The sequence below is a fragment of the Phycodurus eques genome, chromosome 4 (assembly GCF_024500275.1).
Source record: "Phycodurus eques isolate BA_2022a chromosome 4, UOR_Pequ_1.1, whole genome shotgun sequence".
NCBI classification, from domain to species: domain Eukaryota; kingdom Metazoa; phylum Chordata; class Actinopteri; order Syngnathiformes; family Syngnathidae; genus Phycodurus; species Phycodurus eques.
Window position 1 is genome coordinate 14,401,044 of NC_084528.1, and position 22,085 is coordinate 14,423,128.

General features: G+C 41.2%; 2 protein-coding genes across 2 annotated transcripts in view; one reads left to right on the plus strand and one right to left on the minus strand.

Moving 5' to 3' along the window:
* The window catches only part of si:dkey-199f5.8 (beta-1,4-galactosyltransferase 3), a 28,339-nt gene extending 20,417 nt beyond the window's left edge, over nucleotides 1-7,922 (plus strand). Inside the window, exons 4-7 of the mRNA XM_061674108.1 lie at nucleotides 2,376-2,563; nucleotides 4,237-4,359; nucleotides 4,455-4,559; nucleotides 5,179-7,922. Coding sequence (XP_061530092.1) covers nucleotides 2,376-2,563; nucleotides 4,237-4,359; nucleotides 4,455-4,559; nucleotides 5,179-5,407 — 645 coding nt within the window. The 3' untranslated portion in view covers nucleotides 5,408-7,922. The remainder of the gene's footprint in view (nucleotides 1-2,375; nucleotides 2,564-4,236; nucleotides 4,360-4,454; nucleotides 4,560-5,178) is intronic.
* Nucleotides 7,513-20,975, minus strand: zmp:0000000881 (uncharacterized). The gene is made up of 6 exons (XM_061674107.1): nucleotides 20,922-20,975; nucleotides 17,956-18,121; nucleotides 17,497-17,635; nucleotides 15,773-15,880; nucleotides 13,668-14,115; nucleotides 7,513-12,198 (listed from the first exon to the last, which is right to left on the minus strand). Exons 2-6 carry the CDS (start codon nucleotides 18,099-18,101, stop codon nucleotides 11,831-11,833), a joined length of 1,209 nt encoding a protein of 402 aa, XP_061530091.1. The 5' UTR covers nucleotides 18,102-18,121; nucleotides 20,922-20,975; the 3' UTR covers nucleotides 7,513-11,830.
* Between the last annotated feature and the right edge of the window lie 1,110 nt (nucleotides 20,976-22,085).

Here is a 22,085-nt window from a genome sequence, read left to right on the forward strand (position 1 = left end):
AGCTACGTCAACACCAGCTTGTCTCAACATGGAGGGTCCCAGCCAATGCGTCAAACTGCCGCTGAAGAGGAAAAAAGCTGATTCTTCCACCTCAACTGAGGATTTGCTTGATTCGACAGAGATACAGACGAGTGTCCTCTTTTCAGTCGACAAGAAATTGTCAATTGCACTTGATTTGCTTCGCCAGGAGATCTCCGAAAGAGCTTGGAATTCATGCAACAAGTGAATGAGCTAATATTAGATAATACTGCGCTTCAATCAAACATGTCAGCAGTAGTACAAACTCTTAGACTGGAATATAAACTCATGAAACTACCCATCATTGCAAAGTTTGAACACTTTCAGCAAAAAGTGTTTGCAAAATCCAAAGGTCGGGAGCTTAAAGGGACTTCGTTTGGAATGAACGACCAGTTCCCCAAGGAGATTGAGAGGCTTAGAGTTTTGTACCCGTTGATGAAGAATTTCCGTGACAAAGGCAAACGAGCGCGTTTAGTTGTCGATAAGCTATATGTCGACGGCCAACTGTTTCGTGATGCCAACGTCATGCAATGGCTCTTCTCGATAAGTACTACTTTTGATCTGTTGTCGTTATGAATTGTCAAAAATGTATTGTATTTTTTTTTTTCCATTCTTTCCACTTTTGCTTAGCTGAACAAAAAATGGAATCACCCAGGCCACCAACATGAATGCTCACTCCTATCTATCTGCTTGCTTCCACACACACTAAATGCACAAGTCGCTCAAAACTCTTTTTGCGCACCACAAACCACCACCACACCCCATATTATCCCCTTGTCACTGTTTGTTTCCTGTGTTCAGTGTTTACTCGTTACCCTTCTATGTACCCTACCTTTGCAGTACTCAAATATAGCATCACTATCACCCTCTCTAAATAACATTCGTCAACACGATACCAAAAAAAACTTCCGAAAACTGTCAAAAAACAACAACAAAGAATGCGTCGTACCAAATTTATTTTAAATTATGATAATACACACACCCATTATGTCACACTTAACATTCGTATCTTTGAATATCAATGGCATCTGATCACAGGCAAACAGAATTAATATTATGGATTATACCACTAAATTTAAAATGGACCACCTTATTACGAGAAACCCACTTTACTAAGTCAGAAGAAAAATGCCTCACTGACTCTAATTTCACTCAGGTTATCTCGGCCTTTTATAACTGTAGACAAAGCGGATTCTCAATACTAGTCAATACAAGACTACATTTTACAATAAATACTACTGGAGCAGATCCAGAAGTATATAATTATACAGGCTACAATATTTAACAAGCTTTATACATTTGTCAATGTACGCTCCAAATAAAGATGATCCAGCTTTTTTTAACATGCTCTTTTCACACTTGTTAAACTTGTCAGCCACTTCTACAATTATTATGGGAGGTGATTTTAACCAAAAGCTAAATCCCCTAATAGATCGCTCAAATCTCAAAAATAGTAATCAGCCACAATGCTCCAATATACTAGAGCAGTATATGGATTACTTTGTTCTCGTTGACATATGGAGGCTGAAAAAGTGTACAAAAAGAGACTATGCATTTTTCTCATCAGTTTACCGCTCTTTCTCAAGAATAGATTTTTCTTTCAAACAATTCGGCAGCTCAAGGAATTACTCCCAAAATGCATCCAGTCATCAGTGATCACGCACCAATTTCTCTCAATCTAAAAGTTGAATCAAATTTGGGACCCCCACCAACATGGCGGGACGTGGGGTGGGGGGAGGGGTGGCGCGACGTGGGGGGTGTCCAGTTGTCGGGGCGCCTCGGTGGGGCCGGCGCACCGCCCTGGGTACCTCTGTGTGGGACTTGACCCCTGGCCCTGATCCCGCCCCTCGATTGATTGGGTGGCGTCCTCAGCCGCCGCGGTGCGGCCACAGCTATTGCAGGACACTTCTTTCAGTCTTTGTGCATGTAAAACGGTATCAATTCACTTGCATGTATCCGCAGACACACGTCCTAGGACTCTTTCACTGGGTGTGGGGTCACGCACTTACTGCGACAAATAACTCATGAATATGCAAATCGCTTGTGTATCCCCTCACTTATACTCTCGTACTGTAGGCTTTTATAATTCACATAATTAATGCCACCACACTTCAGGTGTATAGTCTGGTTCACGACCCTTGTCCTGTTCTATCTTGTCCTGTCCTTCCCTCACAGGGTGTAGCACTACAGCCCCATGCAACACTCATATTTAATGTTTCATTGTTGTAGGTAATGTAATGATTTACTTCTCTCATTCTGTTTACAATTAGTCTTTTGTCTTTGTTTCTCTCTCCCTTCTAGAAACTTTGTTCTGTTCGACTGATCATGATTTCCTTTGATTTGTGTTTCCCGTGCAGGCGGGCAACTACACATTTAACCGGGCCAAGCTGATGAATGCTGGCTTCCGCGAGGCCATGCGTGAGGACGACTGGGAGTGCCTCTTCTTCCATGACGTGGACCTGATTCCCGAGGATGATCGCAACTTGTACACGTGCGACACCAACCCCAAGCACGCTGCCATCGCCATGGACAAATTTGGCTACAAGTGTGTATCCTCCATTCTCACCAGTGTCAATTGTTATTGATTGTGGTACATATATCGTGATTTGTTTCCTTAGATATTCGTAAAGCGTTTGGTAGTTTCAGATGTTAAGCTTATGCATATTCTAGCATTGTATGGTGATACTGATAAATTGCACAAATGGTTTCAGGTGTACATGTATGGGTGGAAGTAGTTCGTGACAATCTGAAATGCCAATTCAGAACATATTGAGGTCACATCCAGTGTGTCTCAAGGGTCTTTGCTGTGTCCGAAGCTTTTTCTTACCTGCAGCAAGTCACAGATACTACAGTGGAATGTGAGGGTGGCGACCCCAAGTGGTCAAAAATAATACCTCCACTTCACATGCACGTTATTGTCTAATTAAAAATATTTTTTTCATCCAATTAATCAATGAGATTGTATTTTTTTCCAGTTCTTTTGTTGATAAGCTTGTGCAGGGAGTCAATGATCAGACCAAGAAATAAGTTCAATTTTGTGTTAAGCAAATAGTCATACACAAGAGATTTACAGCCCAGGAGATCTTTCTACGAGAGCCTGACCGGAATGACCTGCCTTCTTCTGGAATCTGTTCCTCTTTATTAGTGTCTCACTCTTCCTGCACAGTGTGGGGAATTTCCATCTGTTATCTCGAGCGCATAACTTAAGTCAGGAGGTGCACCGGTACCTTGCTCGACACATTTGTAACCCATGATAGTAAAAAGTATGACGATAGACACTCGAGTGACAAAAAATTGGCTCCATAAAGGTTGGAAATCACTGCTGGAGTCAGATCATGTATTCTAATCAGTCAGGTCAAACCAACATTATATCACAGAAATAATGGGTGCTAACTTACTGTAATTAAATTAAATTACCTCACACACACCAAAACTTAGAGCATGATTCGACAGACACCTGCATGTTCGCTTAAAACCGTTAGTGGTAGCACTAGCTTGCTGGGCTACATAACATTTTGTTGCCTGCTTGCGAGCGGAATCGTAATAAAAGTACATAGACATACCTTAAGCAAGCCTTAAACGAACGTCCTCTCCCAAGCATTGGTGACCACCAACACGTTTTCCCCACTTTGTTCCTATAAACACACGGCGTAATCCATTATTGTTGTCGTCGCCATGGTAATGAGTGTATCCGGTTGTGGAATACAAGATTTTATTGCAGTAGTCTGACATGGTGCAATCGTGAAAGAGCAAATTTGTCTTGTAGTCTGATCCGGGCATTATGTGTTGTCTGTCCCAAACGTGTTGTCTGTCCCACACCGCTGGCTTTTAAAAAAAAAAAAAAAAATATTTTTTAAAATAATTTTATTGGTGATCAGATAGTTATAGTACAAGGTCAAAAGCCACGTGACAAGGATACAAATAAAGTAGCTTTTGGATCCAAATATACTGAACACGATGAGTAAAATGTCTTTTGCATAGCCGATCAATGACGTCATTGCTAATTATCTGCCGATATCGATCAGGCTGATCATATCGGTGTAAAGTCTAGATATAATATCTAACAAATTAATCAGTAGTATACTCAATTCTAAAGAGATTTGATAGATGCAGCCCCGCCTCAGGTTAAACGTACGAAATTGGACCTAAAGTAATATTTTTTGCAGAAATTAGGTTGTCATTTTTCAATAATCTTGGGCTTAATATTGTTAACTCCAGGCTTCCGTACCAGATGTACTTCGGTGGGGTGTCGGCTCTCACGCCTAGCCACTACCTCAAAATGAACGGCTTTCCCAACAACTACTGGGGCTGGGGTGGCGAAGACGACGACATCGGCGTCAGGTGAGAGATCTCAGTGACATGATGAACGGTGGATCTTTTCGAAATATGACCGTGACAAACTGCATTCCCTCAAAGTTTAAATTCCATCTTCCCAGAGTGTCTCTTGCGGGAATGTCCATCACACGTCCGTCCCTAAAGGTGGGCCGCTACAAGATGATCAAACACAAGCTGGACAAGGGCAACGACGTCAACCCAAAAAGGTACGCCAAGTTACAAGAAATTGTTCAAAATGATGAATATCTTTAGTTCTATCCCTCATTGATTACGAGGTACTGTATGTCAAGTACAGAATTACAGCTTTCATTTCATGTGTGTCTATCTCTCTGTGTGTGTGTGTGTGTGTGTGTGTGTATATATATATATATATATATATATTTGTGTGTGTGTTTGTGTGTGTGTGTGTGTGTGTGTGTGTGTGTGTAAAATATATGTGTGTGTAAAATATAATATCCATCCATTTTCTGTTCCGCTTATCCTCACGATCCCAGCTAACTGCGGGAAGGAGGCGGAGTACACATATAAACAAACAACCATTCACACCTACGGGCAATTTAGAGTCTTCAATTAACCTTCCATGCATGTTTTTGGGATGTGGGAGGTAACCGGAGTCCCTGGAGAAAACCCACCCAGGCACGGGGAGAACATGTAAACTCCACACAGGCGAGGCCGGGATTTGAAACCCGGTCCTCCGAACTTTGAGGCAAATGTGCTAACCAGTTGTGTGTGTGTGTGTGTGTCTGTAATTAAAGTAATGGGGTTAGTATGTTTAAATGTCTTTAAGTAAAACTTAGATTCACTTTAATTTTTGCGTTTTTCCAGGTTCAACATGCTGGCCAAAACACGTCAGACGTGGAAGCTGGACGGCATGAACACGGCTGAGTACGAGATTGTTTCGCGGGAGTACCTCCCGCTGTACACCAACATCACAGTCTACATTGGCACCGAGGCCGGACTGCACCCGCCACCCCACACGGTCCCGATCACCGGCAAGGTTTCCGCTAAGGCTTCCACCAAGGTTTCCGCCAAGGCCGTCAAAACTGACAAATAGCCCGTCGTCACGTTATTTGACCTTATTCGTCCTCGCGGGGTAATGTTTATTTTTCCATCAGTTAGCATTGTTGTGAGCAGGACTTGACGCATATACATACTGTGTGCATATATATATATATATATATATATATTTTTTTTTTTTTTTTTGGGGGGGGGGGAAATTATATCAGCTTCCCGTGTCGTATTGGACTCCGTGAGTTTATCGACAGCGCCACTGCGTGCTCACTGCTCAAACCTGCTGATGCCTTACAATATTCGCTCACTCCTATCTATCACTATTGATGCGCCTTCAAAATTAAAAAAAAAAAAAAAAAGTTCCCTGTGGGGTTGGCGTGTGATGCTGCTACAGTCAAAAGGTATGGCCTGGTGTTCACTTTTCAAAATAATCTATATTTGGCCAGCGTATGACACAAAATGGTGGCCAAATGGTGCAAAAAATGTTTTTCTAAAATTTGTTTGATGAATGCAATCAGGGATAGTAATTATTTAAAAATGTATACAAAATTAGAAGTATTAAATATGGTCACTATTTCTCCATCAATTTCTTAAACTAATTTTTTGCCAACAATGAGACCTGTAGCGAACTTCGATTTGGTCTTATCAAATGTCCAAAAATTTACATGATAAAAATCAACAATGAAAGTAGAATAAAATACACACTCATTCAAAACAAACAGATTTATAACATTTAAAAAATACTCAGTAAATTTAAAAAACTTAAACCTCCCAAATATTGTCTACTTTTCATCAATATATCCAATAAAAAATATTTGTTTTGTTGTACCAATTATGAACTCTGAAGGGGACAATTGGTAAAATAAAATTTAAAGGGGTATTAATATTTACTATTAAAATATATTTTATATATACAATATTTTTTTAATAGTTATCTAAGAGTTAATAAAAGATATTACCAATTTCTCTTGTGATACCCTTTTGACACATAAAACTGCACTTTTAATCATTAGGCCTGAGTATAAATCATTTAATTGTACAAATATTTTCTTTTTTGCCTTTGAATTATTTTTTTGTTCCAGAAACTTGGAGGGGAAAAAAAACGTGATACGCCATTTAAAAAAAAAAAAAAAAAAAAAAAAAGAATAAAAGTTCTAAAATGCAAAAACGTTTCTGAAACTCAAAAGTTATTTCTTTTTGTTCGTTTTCAGATTTTTTTTTTTCAATTTAAAAAAAAAAAAAAAAAAAGCTTTTTGTTGCACCAGCGACAACATATACATCTCCTTCCATTCATGCAGTAAATGTTCACAATGTGCTCTTTGCCTTTATCCCCGCCAAGCGTACACATCAAATCAAACCTACACCATTGTGCTTATACAAAATCAGTTTATTCCTAATCCACGATCTTGTAATTAGTGTCTCAGGAAGCCGCCATCCAAAGATAACCTGGCAGAAAAAGAGCGTGTATACCTTCTAGTATGCAAAGCTCTTTGAGCGTTTATTCCATACCCTTGAGATCCAGTCTAAGTTTTTTTTAAACTCCTGCCTTTCACTGCACCGTGATATTTCTGCACACTAAGTAGTTTGGGATACTAGTAATTTGAGAACATGTTACTAGTGAGGAAAAACTGTCCACTAGTTGACTTAGTTATCTGTTGTGCTATTAGTACTACAAGCTAGAGCTTCTTGAGCATTTTAAATATCCAGAACGTACTAGTACGTGGACATTAAGTGTGATGTCAAGGATATGGAATAAACGCTCAACTAGCTTTCCATAAGTTAGTGTAAGTGTCCCACGTGAATCCTGATGCTTAGCAGCATATTGAAGCCACTGTGCATGTTTGCAGGACAGTGCGCTGTACAAAGTGTCCTCAAGATGTCAGGAAATCTGACATTTCTGGTGTTTAACATTTTCGTTGCTTTTTGTGGCTATTATTGGAAGTTAGTACTGGACTGGGCCACTGTTAGCCCTCTGTGTGTGTGTGTGTGTGTGTGTGTTTCAGCGCAAGAGAGTGGCCTTATATTCAGTAATAAATGGATTATACAAATGAGCTACCTTTGACTCATCGCATTTGTTTTAGTTTTTAGTAGTTCTCCCATGGCCACACTTGATGGTTGGAGGAAAAATAAGTGACTCAGCTGCCAAACAAATGTTAAGTAAATTTTATTTATCATGCTTTTCACAGAGGACTTGCTACGTGCTTCACATTCTTAAAATGCAGTCTTACTCTACATAGATACTAAAACGCAGAATCATGTTTTACAGTTCAAACAAGAATAAACTCAATCTGAAACAAATCAAAAACGTAGTCTTACTGGAATACCTGCTTGAGCAAATTGGTTTCATATGCTTTTTTTTTAATGGCCACTGAACAGGCAGTTCTTAAGCTGTCGTGCATTCCACAATTTGGGGGCAACAGATGGCAAATCCTTTATTGTGATGGCAGTATCTCTATCTGAATGTTCTGAACTCCTGTTTCAACACCAGAGTGAGTTTTCCTATGATGAACAACGTGGGGACTGAGCCCTGCCGCGAAAGTCTAAAAGTCATTGAAACACCCCCCCTTCAAAAAAAGTTTATAGATGCTTCAAGATGGTGGCGAAGCACTGCATTTGTCTAAATAAATCTCCTCATACCAATTCAACATAGTTTTTTTGGCACAAGATGGTGCCAAAAACAATGAAACAATGCTTTTCTTGCTTTGGGCTGATCACAAAAACTGCAGAAAAAATAAAACATTCTGCGAATAACAGAGCATAGGTCCCCCCCAAAAATCTCGAATAGGTGAATTTGAGAATGTGCAGCCATGAATGTGAGGGGGTTCCCTGTGGTTAGAATTTCCTAAAGTTGACGTCCATTTGTCTCTAAAAATCAAATGTAGCTAGCTCTGTGGTGTGAGGTCTCAGCGTGAGTTCCCATTTTAAATATCGGTTACCTTTTTTATTACACATTTAATTTACAAGGTATATTAAAAGTATTGACAGTGGAATGCAGTGACACAATGGGGCCAAAACTGTAAACAAAAACATTTTAACATGCAGCGGGTTACACTGACAACCATGAGTATGTTCCCAAGAAACAAACGGAACACGTGGTTTCAAGTCCTGTGAAATCACACACACAAAAACAAAACCATGAATAAAATTACAATAAGCAAATCACGAGACTAAGCATAATTTATATTCGTAAATAAAGTTTGAGCCTGCTTCACAGTCACGGGTCTAGACTGCAGGTCTAGAAAGCATGTTCCAATGTGTTCCACAGGCATTTCCAGGTGTCCTATTCCAGCTGTAATACAGCATGTGCTCAGGTGTGCTTATTCACTAGCTTGTATTTGCTCTGCCCAGAGGGTAAACGGTCTTTTTGGCTGCGCATGCAAACATAATGCACTACTCACAAAGTTAGGGATATTGGGTTTGGAGGTGAAGCTTCAGGATGAACCTAAAATGCACCTCAGTGGAACTTAATTTGAAGTTCTCTAAAACTTTAAATGCCCGTGACCCTAGTGAGGATAATTAATCCATAGTTGAACAAACTAATTGCATTGACTTCGGATTTCAAAACTAGTTATCCATCAATTTGTTGTGTATACTATATATCACAAGGAGGTTATTATACAATTATATGGTTTCACTTTATTAAGGGCCCCTGGATGAAACTGAGTTTGACATCTCTGTCACAGTGTGCCATCGGAAGGTTGCAACAGGGGTGCAGGAAGACTGGAAGAGGCACAGAAGTGCACCGCCTTGGAAATTTCCATTCCTCCAGCGCATGTGAATTTCACCCTGCGCCTCCATGAAGTTGTGCAAAAAATACTGAAACAACATCAGTTCAAAGGTCAAATTAACCTGCGATAGTGCATTTTTTTGGTTCATCCTGAAATTTCACCCAAAACCCTACAATGGGTCAAGTTCTGGTGCGATAAGGTATGACGATCCACACATCATTTGATAGTTTTACCCCTCTAACATGCTTTAAGCACAAAACTGTTTAAAGTATTCCTTACCGCCTGTTCTCACTGTCGTTGTCAAGAAATGAGAGACTCTTACAATATCACTTTGAGAAAACAGAAGACTCAAATGAGAGGTAAAGTGCGTTTGCTTCAAGCTTTTTTTTTTTTTTTTTTTTTTTTTTTTTTTTTTTTTTTGTCCCTTCCAGTTCAGGTTTACTGTAAAACTGACATGAAACAAACGACTTGGCGGAGTGGTACTACGCAGTATCGCATTTGACTGATTCCAGTATCAACAAGCTGTCAATATGTTGCTATAATGACGGAGCATAACCACGCACAACCTGCCTGGTTTGACAGCATGGAGGAGATAAAGCTTTATTTACACTGCAACAAAAGGAAAACTAGTTTACGTGAGGACACGCTGTTTGAGAACACTTAACGGTCCCCTTCCATCAACATACTTTGTTTTTCTACTGTCTTATGCATAGCATAGGTCAAAATGAGTGTGTGATGTGGTTTATGTTTGACATCTGATTTGACAATCGAATGCAGTAGCCTTTCAACACCCAACCGCTTGCAAAACGGGTGCATTTGAATCTGCTATCATGGTGACAGTTTTGTCAATATTTAAGTACCTGCTCACTTCGTGGTTGGTACACGCCCGCTCATCTCAGAAACAAATGGCTGAGTGACAATGTGCGGTGTTTTGTGCAAAGCTTTGCATCCCCTGCAAAACTCAGACGAGATGAGGAATAAATGGTTTCAATTTATTTTGGGAGAAATTCCCAAGTATTTTGGAACCAGGATTGTGCCAGGATTCTTTTACAAAAAATGATAGCATGGCACCTATCACAAAGACAAACTTTATTTTATTATTATTATTTTTTTTACGCGTCCTGTTTGGTTGTTAGGCCTAATGGAGATTCTGTATCTCTTTTATGCCAGAACAGTTTTACTGTGCAATTTCATACTACCACTGTGGTTCTTTTGAAATTTTCAGTCGGACAGAACGATGTTTTTAAGTGGAGTGACTGAAAGATAAAGGAGATGAAAGAGGGGGAAAAAATAAAATAAGACAATAGCAGAAATTAGCAAAACAAATCATTACATGCATAATACAATGTAAAATTTGATTTGAGTATTGTCCGGCACAGTAGTGCTAGACTCTGTGAGGGAAGAACAGGACAATGTAGGTCAGGACAGGAGGGGAAGTGAGCAGGACAAGGGTAGTGGACCCGGTTGCTGCAGTGTGGTGGGAGTAGCTGTGTAAATTCTAAATGGAGTGAAAGTGAGGGGACCTCACAAGACGTTCGCTAGGTCATAAGATTTATTGATGGTAATTAGGGAGTGGTCCCACACCCAGCAATTGAATCCCAGGGGTGTCTGTCTGCAGCCATATGCAAGTAAATTGACACAGTCTCACATGCAACATAAATGCCAGAAGTATCCTGGAATTGCTGTGCCAGCACAATGGGAGTTGAGGACCCCATCCCACCCAGCCGAGAAGGGGAGGGCGGGCCCAGGGGCCTACCTGAGAACAGCCCCGTAGACAGGACACCACCCATGCCGAGAGACCCAGGGCGGCCCATCAGCCCAACCGAAGCACCCCTAAAACTGGCCCCCTAGAGGAGAACACAGGGACCCACCGTCGCTCCCTTGGCCATCAACCACCCCCGTCCACTGCCACACGCACCATGCCACCCCCACCCACCCAGGGGAGAGTGAGAGACTCCTCCTCAACCAGTAGCGCCTGCCACTGTAGTCAGCGCCCGTCCCAGCCAGAGGATGGAGGGCAAATTGGAGTGCCCAATAGGGGAACAATAAAGGGGGACAATCCGGGGGCAGCTGCTGGGCACGAGAGAGGCCCCCACCCTGCCATGAGCATAGTGGATGTCCCCCCTTACCCCTGTTAATTTGACTGCCAGGTCCCCGACTGGCAGTCACTGTCCCTACTCAGTGTTCGTGTTGTGCATTAAAATCTGGAGTGGCCCATGGGATGGAGGGCAATTAAACATTGTGTATTTAAACACTAAACTGTTCAACCAAACCAAAACCTTTTTGTCTGCTATCTTAATGCTAACATAATGTCAAACATCATAGAATGGGATTACTGAAATGATCTTTGACGTTATGGTAGTTATAAAGCTTAAACAAGGAGCAGCAACATATACAGACATCATACCACAATACACACAGGCATATATTCTGCTCTATGGAAACAACAAATATCATTGGAGTTTAGCTGGGTACTTTCTCTGCCTCCTTTTCCTGTTCTTAATTCCGCTGTATCTTTTCCAGTATAGCTCAGTGCTGTCCAGCAAGTTGGGGAACAACATGGTACTACACTTAAGGCACAAAACTAAATTCGGACTTGCCTGTATAATGTAAAAATGAATAAAACGCAATCGCTCAGGGAGCCACAAAATAGCGTGGGCGCAAACGATCCGCAATATAGCACGGGATCACTGTATCCCCAACGTTTCTTCCCCCCCAATCTCTGAGATGGATTCTGATTATGAATTGTTGAAGGTTACATCCTTGTACATGACTATCTTGCCGTCGCGCATGACCACCTCCTTCTGCCCCCATGTTTCCACCTCGCCGTTCTTTTCCTCGAAGCGGCGCACCATCACCCGGCCGGTGGCGGGCAGGTGGCACGGCAGGTCCCGGTTGGCCTCCTGGTACAAGCCCATCTTCATCATGTCTTTGGTCAGCTCTAGTGCACCACCAACGCCACCTCTACCTCCTGCTGCGACTAGGGCTTGGTTCCTCTGTGGAGACACCGAGCGGGGTTGTCTGGCGCGGTGGTGGACGAGTTTGTCCGGTTGAGGGGTGCGCTCCCACCCCAGTGGGGATCCACGCCTGTTCATTGGTGAGTGCGCTGAAAAGAAAATGTCATTAATCATAGTTTTTTTTTTTTAAAAAAAACATTGGTTCGATTGAAAATCGTGGAACAGTTTAGGTGAGGGGTTAAGACAATTTTAAAACATAAAACAATTTTTAAAACTATGTAAAAATCATCTCATACAGTGACTTCAGTTTCATTCGTTCCGTGACCACCCTTGTCACAATAAACAGCTTGAAGCCTCTTTTTTTGAAGAAGGGTTCTGCCACAAGTCGGGTCACTCGTAAGTCAAGGTACCACAGTATATTGTTACATTGTTGTTCGTTATTATAATTATTTATTGCAGTGGATCCCCGATTTGTTCGTGATTTAGCGTTCACAAATTCACCTATTCAGGGATCCTTTTTCGGAACGTATCCCCGATTACTTGTGGAAAAACCCTGCTTATTTGCATTTTTTTCTGCTTAATCTTTTTCATGGCAATTATAAACCATTATCAATTATTCACGGTATTATCATTGAAGCAGAATAGGTTATATATAGGATAAATTAGCGGACTATGAAGAAGGGGTTTAATGAGTCCAGACGTCTTCCCACTCTTAAAAATGGAAAACTGTGTTTCTTGGTCTGTTGTTGATTTTATTTTATTTAAAAACATTTTTTTTTTTTTTATACAATCTTGTTTTCGTTACAATCCAATCGGGGTTTCCAGTTCAAACGTGCTCTGTTCATTTTGACAGAAAGCGAACTTCACTCCCCTGAAATCGACTCAAAAGCAAGTTTGACTTTGAAAGTGTTTTCACTTCACAAGACGAGTGAGATCTGTTGCTCAAGAAAACTGTTAGCAAAAGTAAGAAATTCAAATGCTTTTGTTCTAATTGAGTAAACCTGTTGTCTTTTTTGTGTGTGCTCTTTTATAGTTACTGGTAGGATGTACAACTACCTTACTGACTGCGTTTGTATTTTGGAGCAAAACAGGAAGCAAAAAAAAAAGTAAAAAAACAAGTAACTGGGGACAGTAGTAAGAAATTAGGGGGGGGGGGGAGTCACAGACAGGAAATGAAAATGACAATTAGGAATCAGCACAGTGAAAGAGTAGTTAGTGCGTCCTCCAAGTTTTAGGTTCTGGGTTTGAATCCTGACTCAGGAAACAAGAAACAAATAAAGGCGGAAAAAGGACAATGTAGGTCTGAAGGAAAAATGAAAAATCGAAAGGAATAAATTATGGAAAGCGTAACAAACGGGAACAGCACAATGGTAGAGTGGTTAGCACGTCTGTCTCACAGTTCTGGTTCGGGGTTTGAACCCCAGCTTGGAAAGCAAGAAAGAAATGAAGAAAACGCAAGGACAACAAGGTAGATCAGAAGACAGGAAAGAACAAAAAAAAGGAAGAAATTAAATAGAAGTGATTCTGAAAGTGTGGCGCTTGTATCACTGGTGACACTGCCTAAGTAAAGTTCACTTATATTTAACTTTAAAGTTCAATACATTGAAAATTTCCGCACCTCGCCGATCTTTGTTGAACGGAGACGCTCCTCTCCGACCCGCTGACGCCGACCGGTTTCTGATCTGAGTCGACGGCAAAGGGAGGTGTCCCTGACCTCCGCCCGCCCTCCTTATGTCAGCAATGACGCCGACCATGGAGGCCCTCAGGGCAGGGTTACTCTCCACCATCCTGCACACGGCCTGGCAGTAGGGATGACTGTGCATCACCTCCCGGATTTTGGCCGGCTGGACACTGGGTGTGTGCAGCCGGACGCGGGCGCAAAGCTCTGCGATGATCTTGCCCATGGCCCACACATCCGAGCGCTGGTCCCGCTGCTTGTGGCGCTCCAGCACCTCGGGGGGCGAGTAGGCCTCGTTTCCCATGTCCACGGCTGAGTTGAGGCCGCGCCGGAAGAATTTAGCCAGGCCCAGGTCGATGATCACGGCTCGGTTGGTGTTGTGTTCCACCTGCAGACCGAGAAAGATTACAGGAGCGGGTTCTTGAGTACTGTTTTTCAAAGCATGCTACACGTGGGCTCTCTCTGGTGATACATGAAAGAATAACTGCCTAAGTACAGTTCGGTTGTATTTAAACCAGCAGTATGTAACTACTTCTTCATCCATCCATTCCCTACATCGCTTATCCTGTTCAGGGTCACGGGGTGCTGGATTTTATTTCAGCTGACTTTGGGGAAAAAGGCGGACTACATCCTGAACTGGTCGCCAGCCAGCTGCAGGGCACATATTGAGACAACCATTCAGACTCACATTCACACCGTCACTGAGTGGGAACTGCCTGCACCGAAGTCATACAAATGTACCACGATACCATTAGTGACGTAACTATTTTTGCTTTTAAAAGAAAAAGTGAATGCCCGATTCATTTCCCGTGCTGGCCCACTTGGTGGGAATATTGTGTTCTGTGACAATATAAGCACCCAACCTACCAAAAGAAACAGTAGACTCTCTTCTTTCACCGCAAAAAAAAAAGTTTCTCGCGTTTTCTTTTCTTTAGTAATCAGCGGTAGGACATGGATTGGTATCCCCAAAAACAAACTTTGCTGGAAAGACAACAACAAAACTATAAAACAAGACTAAGAAAGGGCTTTGGACGGCAAAACACTTTATTTACAGATATACAACTAATAAACGCACCACCATGAGCGACGCTGATTCAACGCATGGCGTGAGTTGAACGTCCGCACCTTTATTTACATAGCATTAGCCATTCAGTCCATGAACTGCGGCATCTTTTGTCACGCTTGCGACACACCCTTTCTACAACCTACCGTAACATACATAGGCATACCGATCAAGTGGGACGCCCCTAAACTTGTCAGACTTCCAACGTGTTGCATTTCTCCCCCCCTCATAATCGACCTAACAAGCTGAGATTGACCCCCTAGTCTTTATCTTGGACTCAAAAGCCGTGCTGGTTCATCGACTGGTGTCTGGTCATCATTACAGTGGTTTGCAATCCTGAATTTCACAGACAAGCTGGGCGAGACCCCCTTCCATGCCTACCCATTGGAAAAACGTACTTGACGAATATACGTATATGTTGATGGCAGTCAACGATTGGATTCCAGTTGACGAATATAAACATAAACAGCAGTGAATGAGTTAAGAACTGTTTGTTTTTAATCAATTAGTTAGGTAAAGTATATATTTAACTTGTATGTGCAATAAATGTTAATTAAGTCATTTAAGTACAATGTTTTTCATTTCCGTTATTTTTTTTTGTCATACTTGGTGTAAATTGTTTGAGAACCACTATTGTAGCAGTACATTGCATAATCGCACTGATGTTTCTTGTGCTATTAATTTGATTGGTCCAATAATTGATTGGTTCAGAAATATTTTTTATTTCCACTAGTCAAGTGGATCAAAAAGGTAAGCTCAGATTAATGGTGTCTTCTGTACATGGATTGCTGTTTCTCTTTTTTTTTTTTCAGCCTTATCAAAACCAAAATGTGCACTTTTCTTTTTTTAAGGAAAGGTGTTTATTCATCCATCAATCCATCCATCCATTTTCTGTACCACTTATCATCCCTAGGGTTATGGGTGAGCTGGGGCCTATCCTAGCTGACTTTAGACGAAAGGTAACTTTAACACGTGGACCCACCATGATGTTTTCAGGCTTGAGGTCTTGATGGACGATATCTTTAGAGTGGAGGTGCAGGAGCCCCTCACACATGCCTATGATGATTTTGCCTCGATTTGTTGGAGTCAGCTGTAAAAAACAAAACAAAAAACAAATGAAAAGGTGGAAGAGTTTAGTTCAGGTGCCAACTGCTCAACCTGCTTGTCCTCCCTCGGGCTTGAATGAATTTTCATGTATGGAATTAGCAAGGTGCGATAGAAAAACAAAACTTCAGAAGACGAATTAGCCTGGGGTGGGTCAAGTTTGACCTGAGGGCTTCATACGGCCTGCTATGTTCTTTAATTTGGCTCACCAAGCATTTATATTATCAAGAGTTCTGTGATATTTGTTGCAGCTCTTGAGCACAAAAGTTTGCTCACCGCTGAAATAGATGCATAGATAATTTTACACTTGAGACTGTGAGTTACGGGATGCAAACAATGAGTCCCAGTCCTGGAACAATGAGTCCCTGCAACTTCATCATCTTGGAATTCAGATAGAGAAATCCTCCTCTACATTGCGGTCCTTGCTTCACGGTTCTGCTATATTGCAGGTTCTTATTGCAGTTTTGCTCTTTAGTCTTCTACACTGTACAATATCCGTATGGGACTCCTTCTGGGTCCGGACGCGGAATGAGGTCCGCCAGTTAGTGACTGTTTTGTTTTAAACGATGTCGCCACGATCGAGCGATCCAGAGGGAGCTGTTTTTCTCCTTAGCTTGCTAGCTAGCTAGCTAGATCAAGGGCTAGCAAATGTAATAAATAACTTTCCCTAAAGTTTTCTAGTTGTTTGCATCTACGGAGCCAAAGCTGTTTGCTGCGTCGCCGCGCTGAGTGGCGCGCCGGGTGTTACCACAAAAATTTAAATGTATCGTGTCCGGAAAAAAAGCTCTCGTGTCCATTGTACTTATGAAAGGATAACCCGCCCTACTGTTCTTCTGATTGGCTAACACCAAGACAGGACTCTGACTTTTAATGGATAATAATTCGCTAAAGCCCTTGAGCAACACACACACACACACACACACACAGCTCAAAAAAATTGTTTTTCTTTGAGCAGCTGTTTTGCTTATCATTTCTTTTGAGGATTAGCTTTCTAATTTTGAGGAGCATTTTTTTGCAGCCTAATCGTACAAGGACCCGAAGCAAGTATTTTATGAAACACTAAAAATATGACAATATAGTGGGGTAATTGAATGTAGGGCTGCAACTAACGAATATTTTAGTACTCGAGTATCCGACTGAAAATTCTATCAAACAACCGATTATTTGGATAAACTATATTCTGCTTGGTTAAAGAGCAATTTTGAATACAAAAGAGAAAATAAGACCTTTCACTTTATAACGTACAACGAATAGTTTCCTTTTTTATATAACCAACATTTTTTTTTTAATTCACATTATACATAAAAGATAAGGCATGATTTAAAAAAAAAAAAAAAAAAAGTTTTTTTGTGCATCTTTACTTAAAACAGCTAGCATTTTAGCATTTTGTGACACATTAATACATTAGGTTCATGGGTGTGATGTGAGACCGCTTAATTCGAGCCTTGTACACACACAACGAAAAGCAATGTTGTGCGTCAGTGGGCACACGTTCACAATGCTTCTTGCGTCCCTCATCATTTTTGTGCGTCTAGGACGTAGGACGCACATTAACGAGATCCATGTAGATGGAATGAAATTGCCATTGGATTGCGTGCTCACCTGTATTTTGGACTTTGCCGCCTTGAAGATGGTTGTCTCCAGCTCCTCTCCGAAGACGAACTCCAGCGGAATGATCCATTTGCCGTCTTTCAGGTTGATGTTGCCCAACAACTTCACTATGTTCGGGTGTTTGGCTTTGCTGCGATTAAACGCACGGAAAATGGACAAATGACGACAAAGAATGGATATTATTACGATTATGGCTAGTTTGCAGTGGTGTGAAACTGCTACTTGTGAGCCTGTCTCCTGGTAACTACTCAACACTCAGACAAGTTGATATACTTTGATGATTGTGTTTGTTTTCATGTTTTTCTTTCAATTTTTATATTCAGAGTTCTATTTTTCCTTGTTGGCCCCTACACCTCTCCCGAGTCTATCTCCTGATATCTACTCCTGCGCTCTGTGGACAAGTTGATGGATTTGAAATTTGTAGAATCCAGTGGTCAGCCTGTTACTCACTTGTACACTTCGCACTCCCTCTCCAGATCCTTCCTGCTTATGAGTTGCTGGGGAACCTTCTTGATGGCGGCCCAGGTGTCGTTGTACTTCTCCCGGTAAACCTTGCCGAAGCATCCTTGCGCCAGAGTAACGGTGGAGTACGCCATCCGAGCTGTCTTTGTCAGCGCTAAACGATAGCAGTATTTACAACACATTTCATTTCATTAGGTACACCTGTATGACCTTATGAGATCCAAAACAAGAGCATGTCAAGCAAAACTGTAACTTGCGAGCGCTGTTTGCAAAGTTCACTTCATGGGACAACCGTAGCAACCATTTGTATACAGCAACGGATCCAATATTGAGCCTTCGGGTACAGATATACCGCTTTGGTGTTACTGTCACGGTCTGTGTTTTAGTTTAGATTATATTTAGTTTTGTTTCATCTTTTCCTCTGTCCCATGTTGTTCATGTCTCGTGTGCTCATTTGGTTATTGTCGCCACCCGTTCCTGTCCGCCCACTTTGTGTCAGCCTATCAGCTCCCTCCAGCCACTCGTGTCTTGTCAGTTAGCTTGCATTTAGTTCCCTGGTTTCTTTCAGTCCTTCTTGGTTCATTGTCATGTTGTGGTCAGTCAGTTCCCTGGTCAAGTCTTGTTTGCTTTTGTGGTGAGTTGTTCCCAGTGTTTGGTTGTTGCTTTGAATGTTGTTTTTTGTTTTTTTACTTTAATTTTTTATTTTATTTTTGTAGTATGCCTTGCACCTGGTTTGCCTTATTGTTTTGTTTTTATTAAATACAAGTTTGAGATTCCTGCACTCCTGCCTTGCCTCCCTGCTTCTCTGAAGTTGGGTCCTCCACCTTCTTGCCTCCAACACCACAAGACCCAATCCTGACAGTTACAGACTCATATCTCTTTCGCAGTGGCTGACTTCCTGTTCAATATCTGGCAAGCGTCCTTGAGACTTTTATTTGTGCCTCATGTTATGTTCGAGGCGGCACAGTGGATGACTGGTTAGCACGTCTGCCTCACAGTTCTGAACACCCGGGTTCAAATCAGGCCTCCCCTGTGTGGAGTTTGCATGTTCTCCCCATGCCTGCGTGGGTTTTGTCCGGGTACTCCGGTTTCCTCCCACATCCCCAAAACATGCAGGGTAGGTTAATTGAAGACTCTAAATTGCCCGTAGGTGTGAGTGTGAATGGTTGTTTGTTTATATGTGCCCTGCGATTGGCTGGCGACCAGTTCAGGGTGTACCCCGCCTCTCGCCCAAAGATAACTGGGATAGGCTCCAGCATACCCGCGACCCTAGTGAGGAGAAGCGGTACGGAAAATGAATGAATGCTATATTAGACATGTCCACCCAATTGGTATTGGTTGGTGAAACTGGTGCCGTGGGCAATTTTTTTTTTTCAAGCTTTACAAGGGGTGCAACTGAATGAGTTCTGGGGGTGTTGGGTTTTGGGTCCCTAAAAAGTTTTTTTGTCTGTGTGAAAAAGGCTTTCGATTGTATGTTGTGTGGTTTCCCCCAAAGCAGCCTTGGGACGTTTGTCAAATTGGTGGTATGTGAATGTCTTTGTCATTTTGATTACGGATGTGAGCAATTATGTAACAACACAAATGTTGTACTAACAGATATGGTATTGATCTATTACCATGTCAATACAGTGTTAGTATCATTAATAATAGTATCAATACTTTTTAACAATGAAGATGGGATGATTCATCAAATTTCCTAATTTGAATGAGTTTTCAAATGTTTCTATGTCGTCCCCCCCCCATGGATTATTTGCTACAATGCAATTAAAGGTGCCATGTTTTACCAAACCATCTTTTTCTAGTATTTGGGATGTAACATTGGCTTTATGGTGCCTCAGTAAACATGAAATATGTCTCAAAATCCAACAATGCTCTCAGTAGTCTATACCTGGGGGTAAATATACAATAGTTTTAATCAATTATTGAGATTAAAGAATTAAAAGAATACCATCCATTTTCTGAGCCTCTTATCCTCACAAGGGTCGCGGGAGTGCTGGAGCCTATCTCAGCTATCAACGGGCAGGAGGCGGGTTACACCCTGAACTGGTTGCCAGCCAATCGCAGAATACATTTAATTTAATTAATTTTAGGAAGAAAAACAACCTGCTAAATTAAAGCAACAAAAATTACAAGACTTAATTATGTACTGGTAAATGCTTTTATCTGTGCTTTTATATTTATATATGTATAACTGCATCAATGTCTATTACGTGTCACTCCGTCCACATGTACGATATAATTGCCACAACGTTGCTGACTGTTCTTGCTGCCTTTTCACAGATATCTGACTATATAGTGTTGATATTGTCATATACAGGTACCGTATACACAGATAATGCTCATTCTTATCTTCAGTTTTTTTTTTTAAATGTTCTCTACTTTGCTGCCGTAAAATTAGATTTTCCCTCATTGTGGGACCAATAAAGTCTCATCTTTTTTTTCAAGCAAAGGCATTGTCATTGACTGTCTGTTGTACTAGAGCGGCTCCAACTACCGGAGACAAATTCCTTGTGTGTTTTGGACATACTTGGCAAATAAAGATGATTCTGATTCTGATCTGTCAAAGCGCATCACATCAAGACTAAGGTAAAGAACCTGATTAAATGAGTGCGAATCAGCATTCCTGGCAGGGGAGCGTCACTACCATTGACGAACATGGCCTGCTGTTTCCCACCTTTTCCCGGAAATACATTAAAAAAAATTAAACTTATTACCCTGTGTTTGGCTGCATGTCATTGGACTTCAACCTGAAAGTGTGTTTACACCTAACTGGTCGCCGGTCGGATTACAAAGTAAAGACAGACAAACTGGAAAACCCACCAGAGATAATAAAAGGATGCAAAATATCAACTGCATCTTAAACAGGAATGTAGGAATAAAGTCAGCATTTGCCATCTATTACAGTAAGTCAACATTCTGCTGGTATAATGCAAACATGGATTTGGTCTTCTTACCGTTGCGGCACAGTAGAGTTGTCAGGTCTGAACACGAATTGACATAGTTATCTCTTTTATCAGACCTTGTTTGGTTCGTACCACGCCTCCCTCGAAGCGGGAGGACCAGCCCCGGCCTTACTGACTTACTGACTACCATGTAATAGTCTACTTCAGACTAATAAATGAACGCTCTTTCCCATCAGGATAAAGACAGGTAGTAAGTGTCATTATAGAGCTTAGCCCACTTGAACTGCGTTGCTTACCAAAACAGCAGCAACGACAGAAGCATGTCAACTCCAGTTTCGCTTCGCATGTATTGCAACAAACCAATCATTTTCCCTTCCATTTGCTGATGAGTAAATAAAGGCCCATATTAAGATTTTATTGGTTGCGCATAAGGGAAAAAGAAATCCGACTTTTACATTTTTTTAAATTTAATTATAAAATGTACTAAAATTCTAACCCTAGAAAATTATTGCCACACATTTTGATATATATTAGTACTGTACTTTTTTTTTTTTTATCATTACCCTTCATCAGGAAGAAAAACTGGTAGTGTGGTGTCTGTTGGTGACAGATAACAATATTTCTGTTTGCTGGATTTTTTTAGATTCAGTTCCAACACAAATTGAAGCATAAGCGCCAAAAAAAGGGATAAAAATAAGATCCACCACATTTCAAAGATAATTGTGCTAATGTATTACTACTGTCAGGTATATACTGACAGTTTTAACAAATATGACAAAAAAGTGATATTGTTGAAAACCGCAAACTCCCCCTCGAAGGTACCAAACGTGGTTCACTGGCCTACAAAGTGTTTGGTTTCTGTCTGACTAATTTACCTCCACTGGAGGTCAGCAAATACCAACGTGGTTACTGTGAGTTTCATTTCATACTGTCATACGGTAAGGAAATGTGTACTTAAAATAAAACCACATTATGAAATACAAATAAAAAAGAGGGAGGGACTTAAACCCCCCGGAAGTAAATGATTCATCTTTCTACGCCTCTGCACCCGAGAGGAGCGACCAAGTGTCGCAAAAATGTCACTTGACATAGAAACTGCCAGTAACGTGTTATTATTGTCAACTCATGTGGATGGTCTCTATCTACAGTACGCAGTGTGGTATTATATATCCGAGCGGGAAGAACAAGAACATTCGACTTTCGAAGAAACTCCGA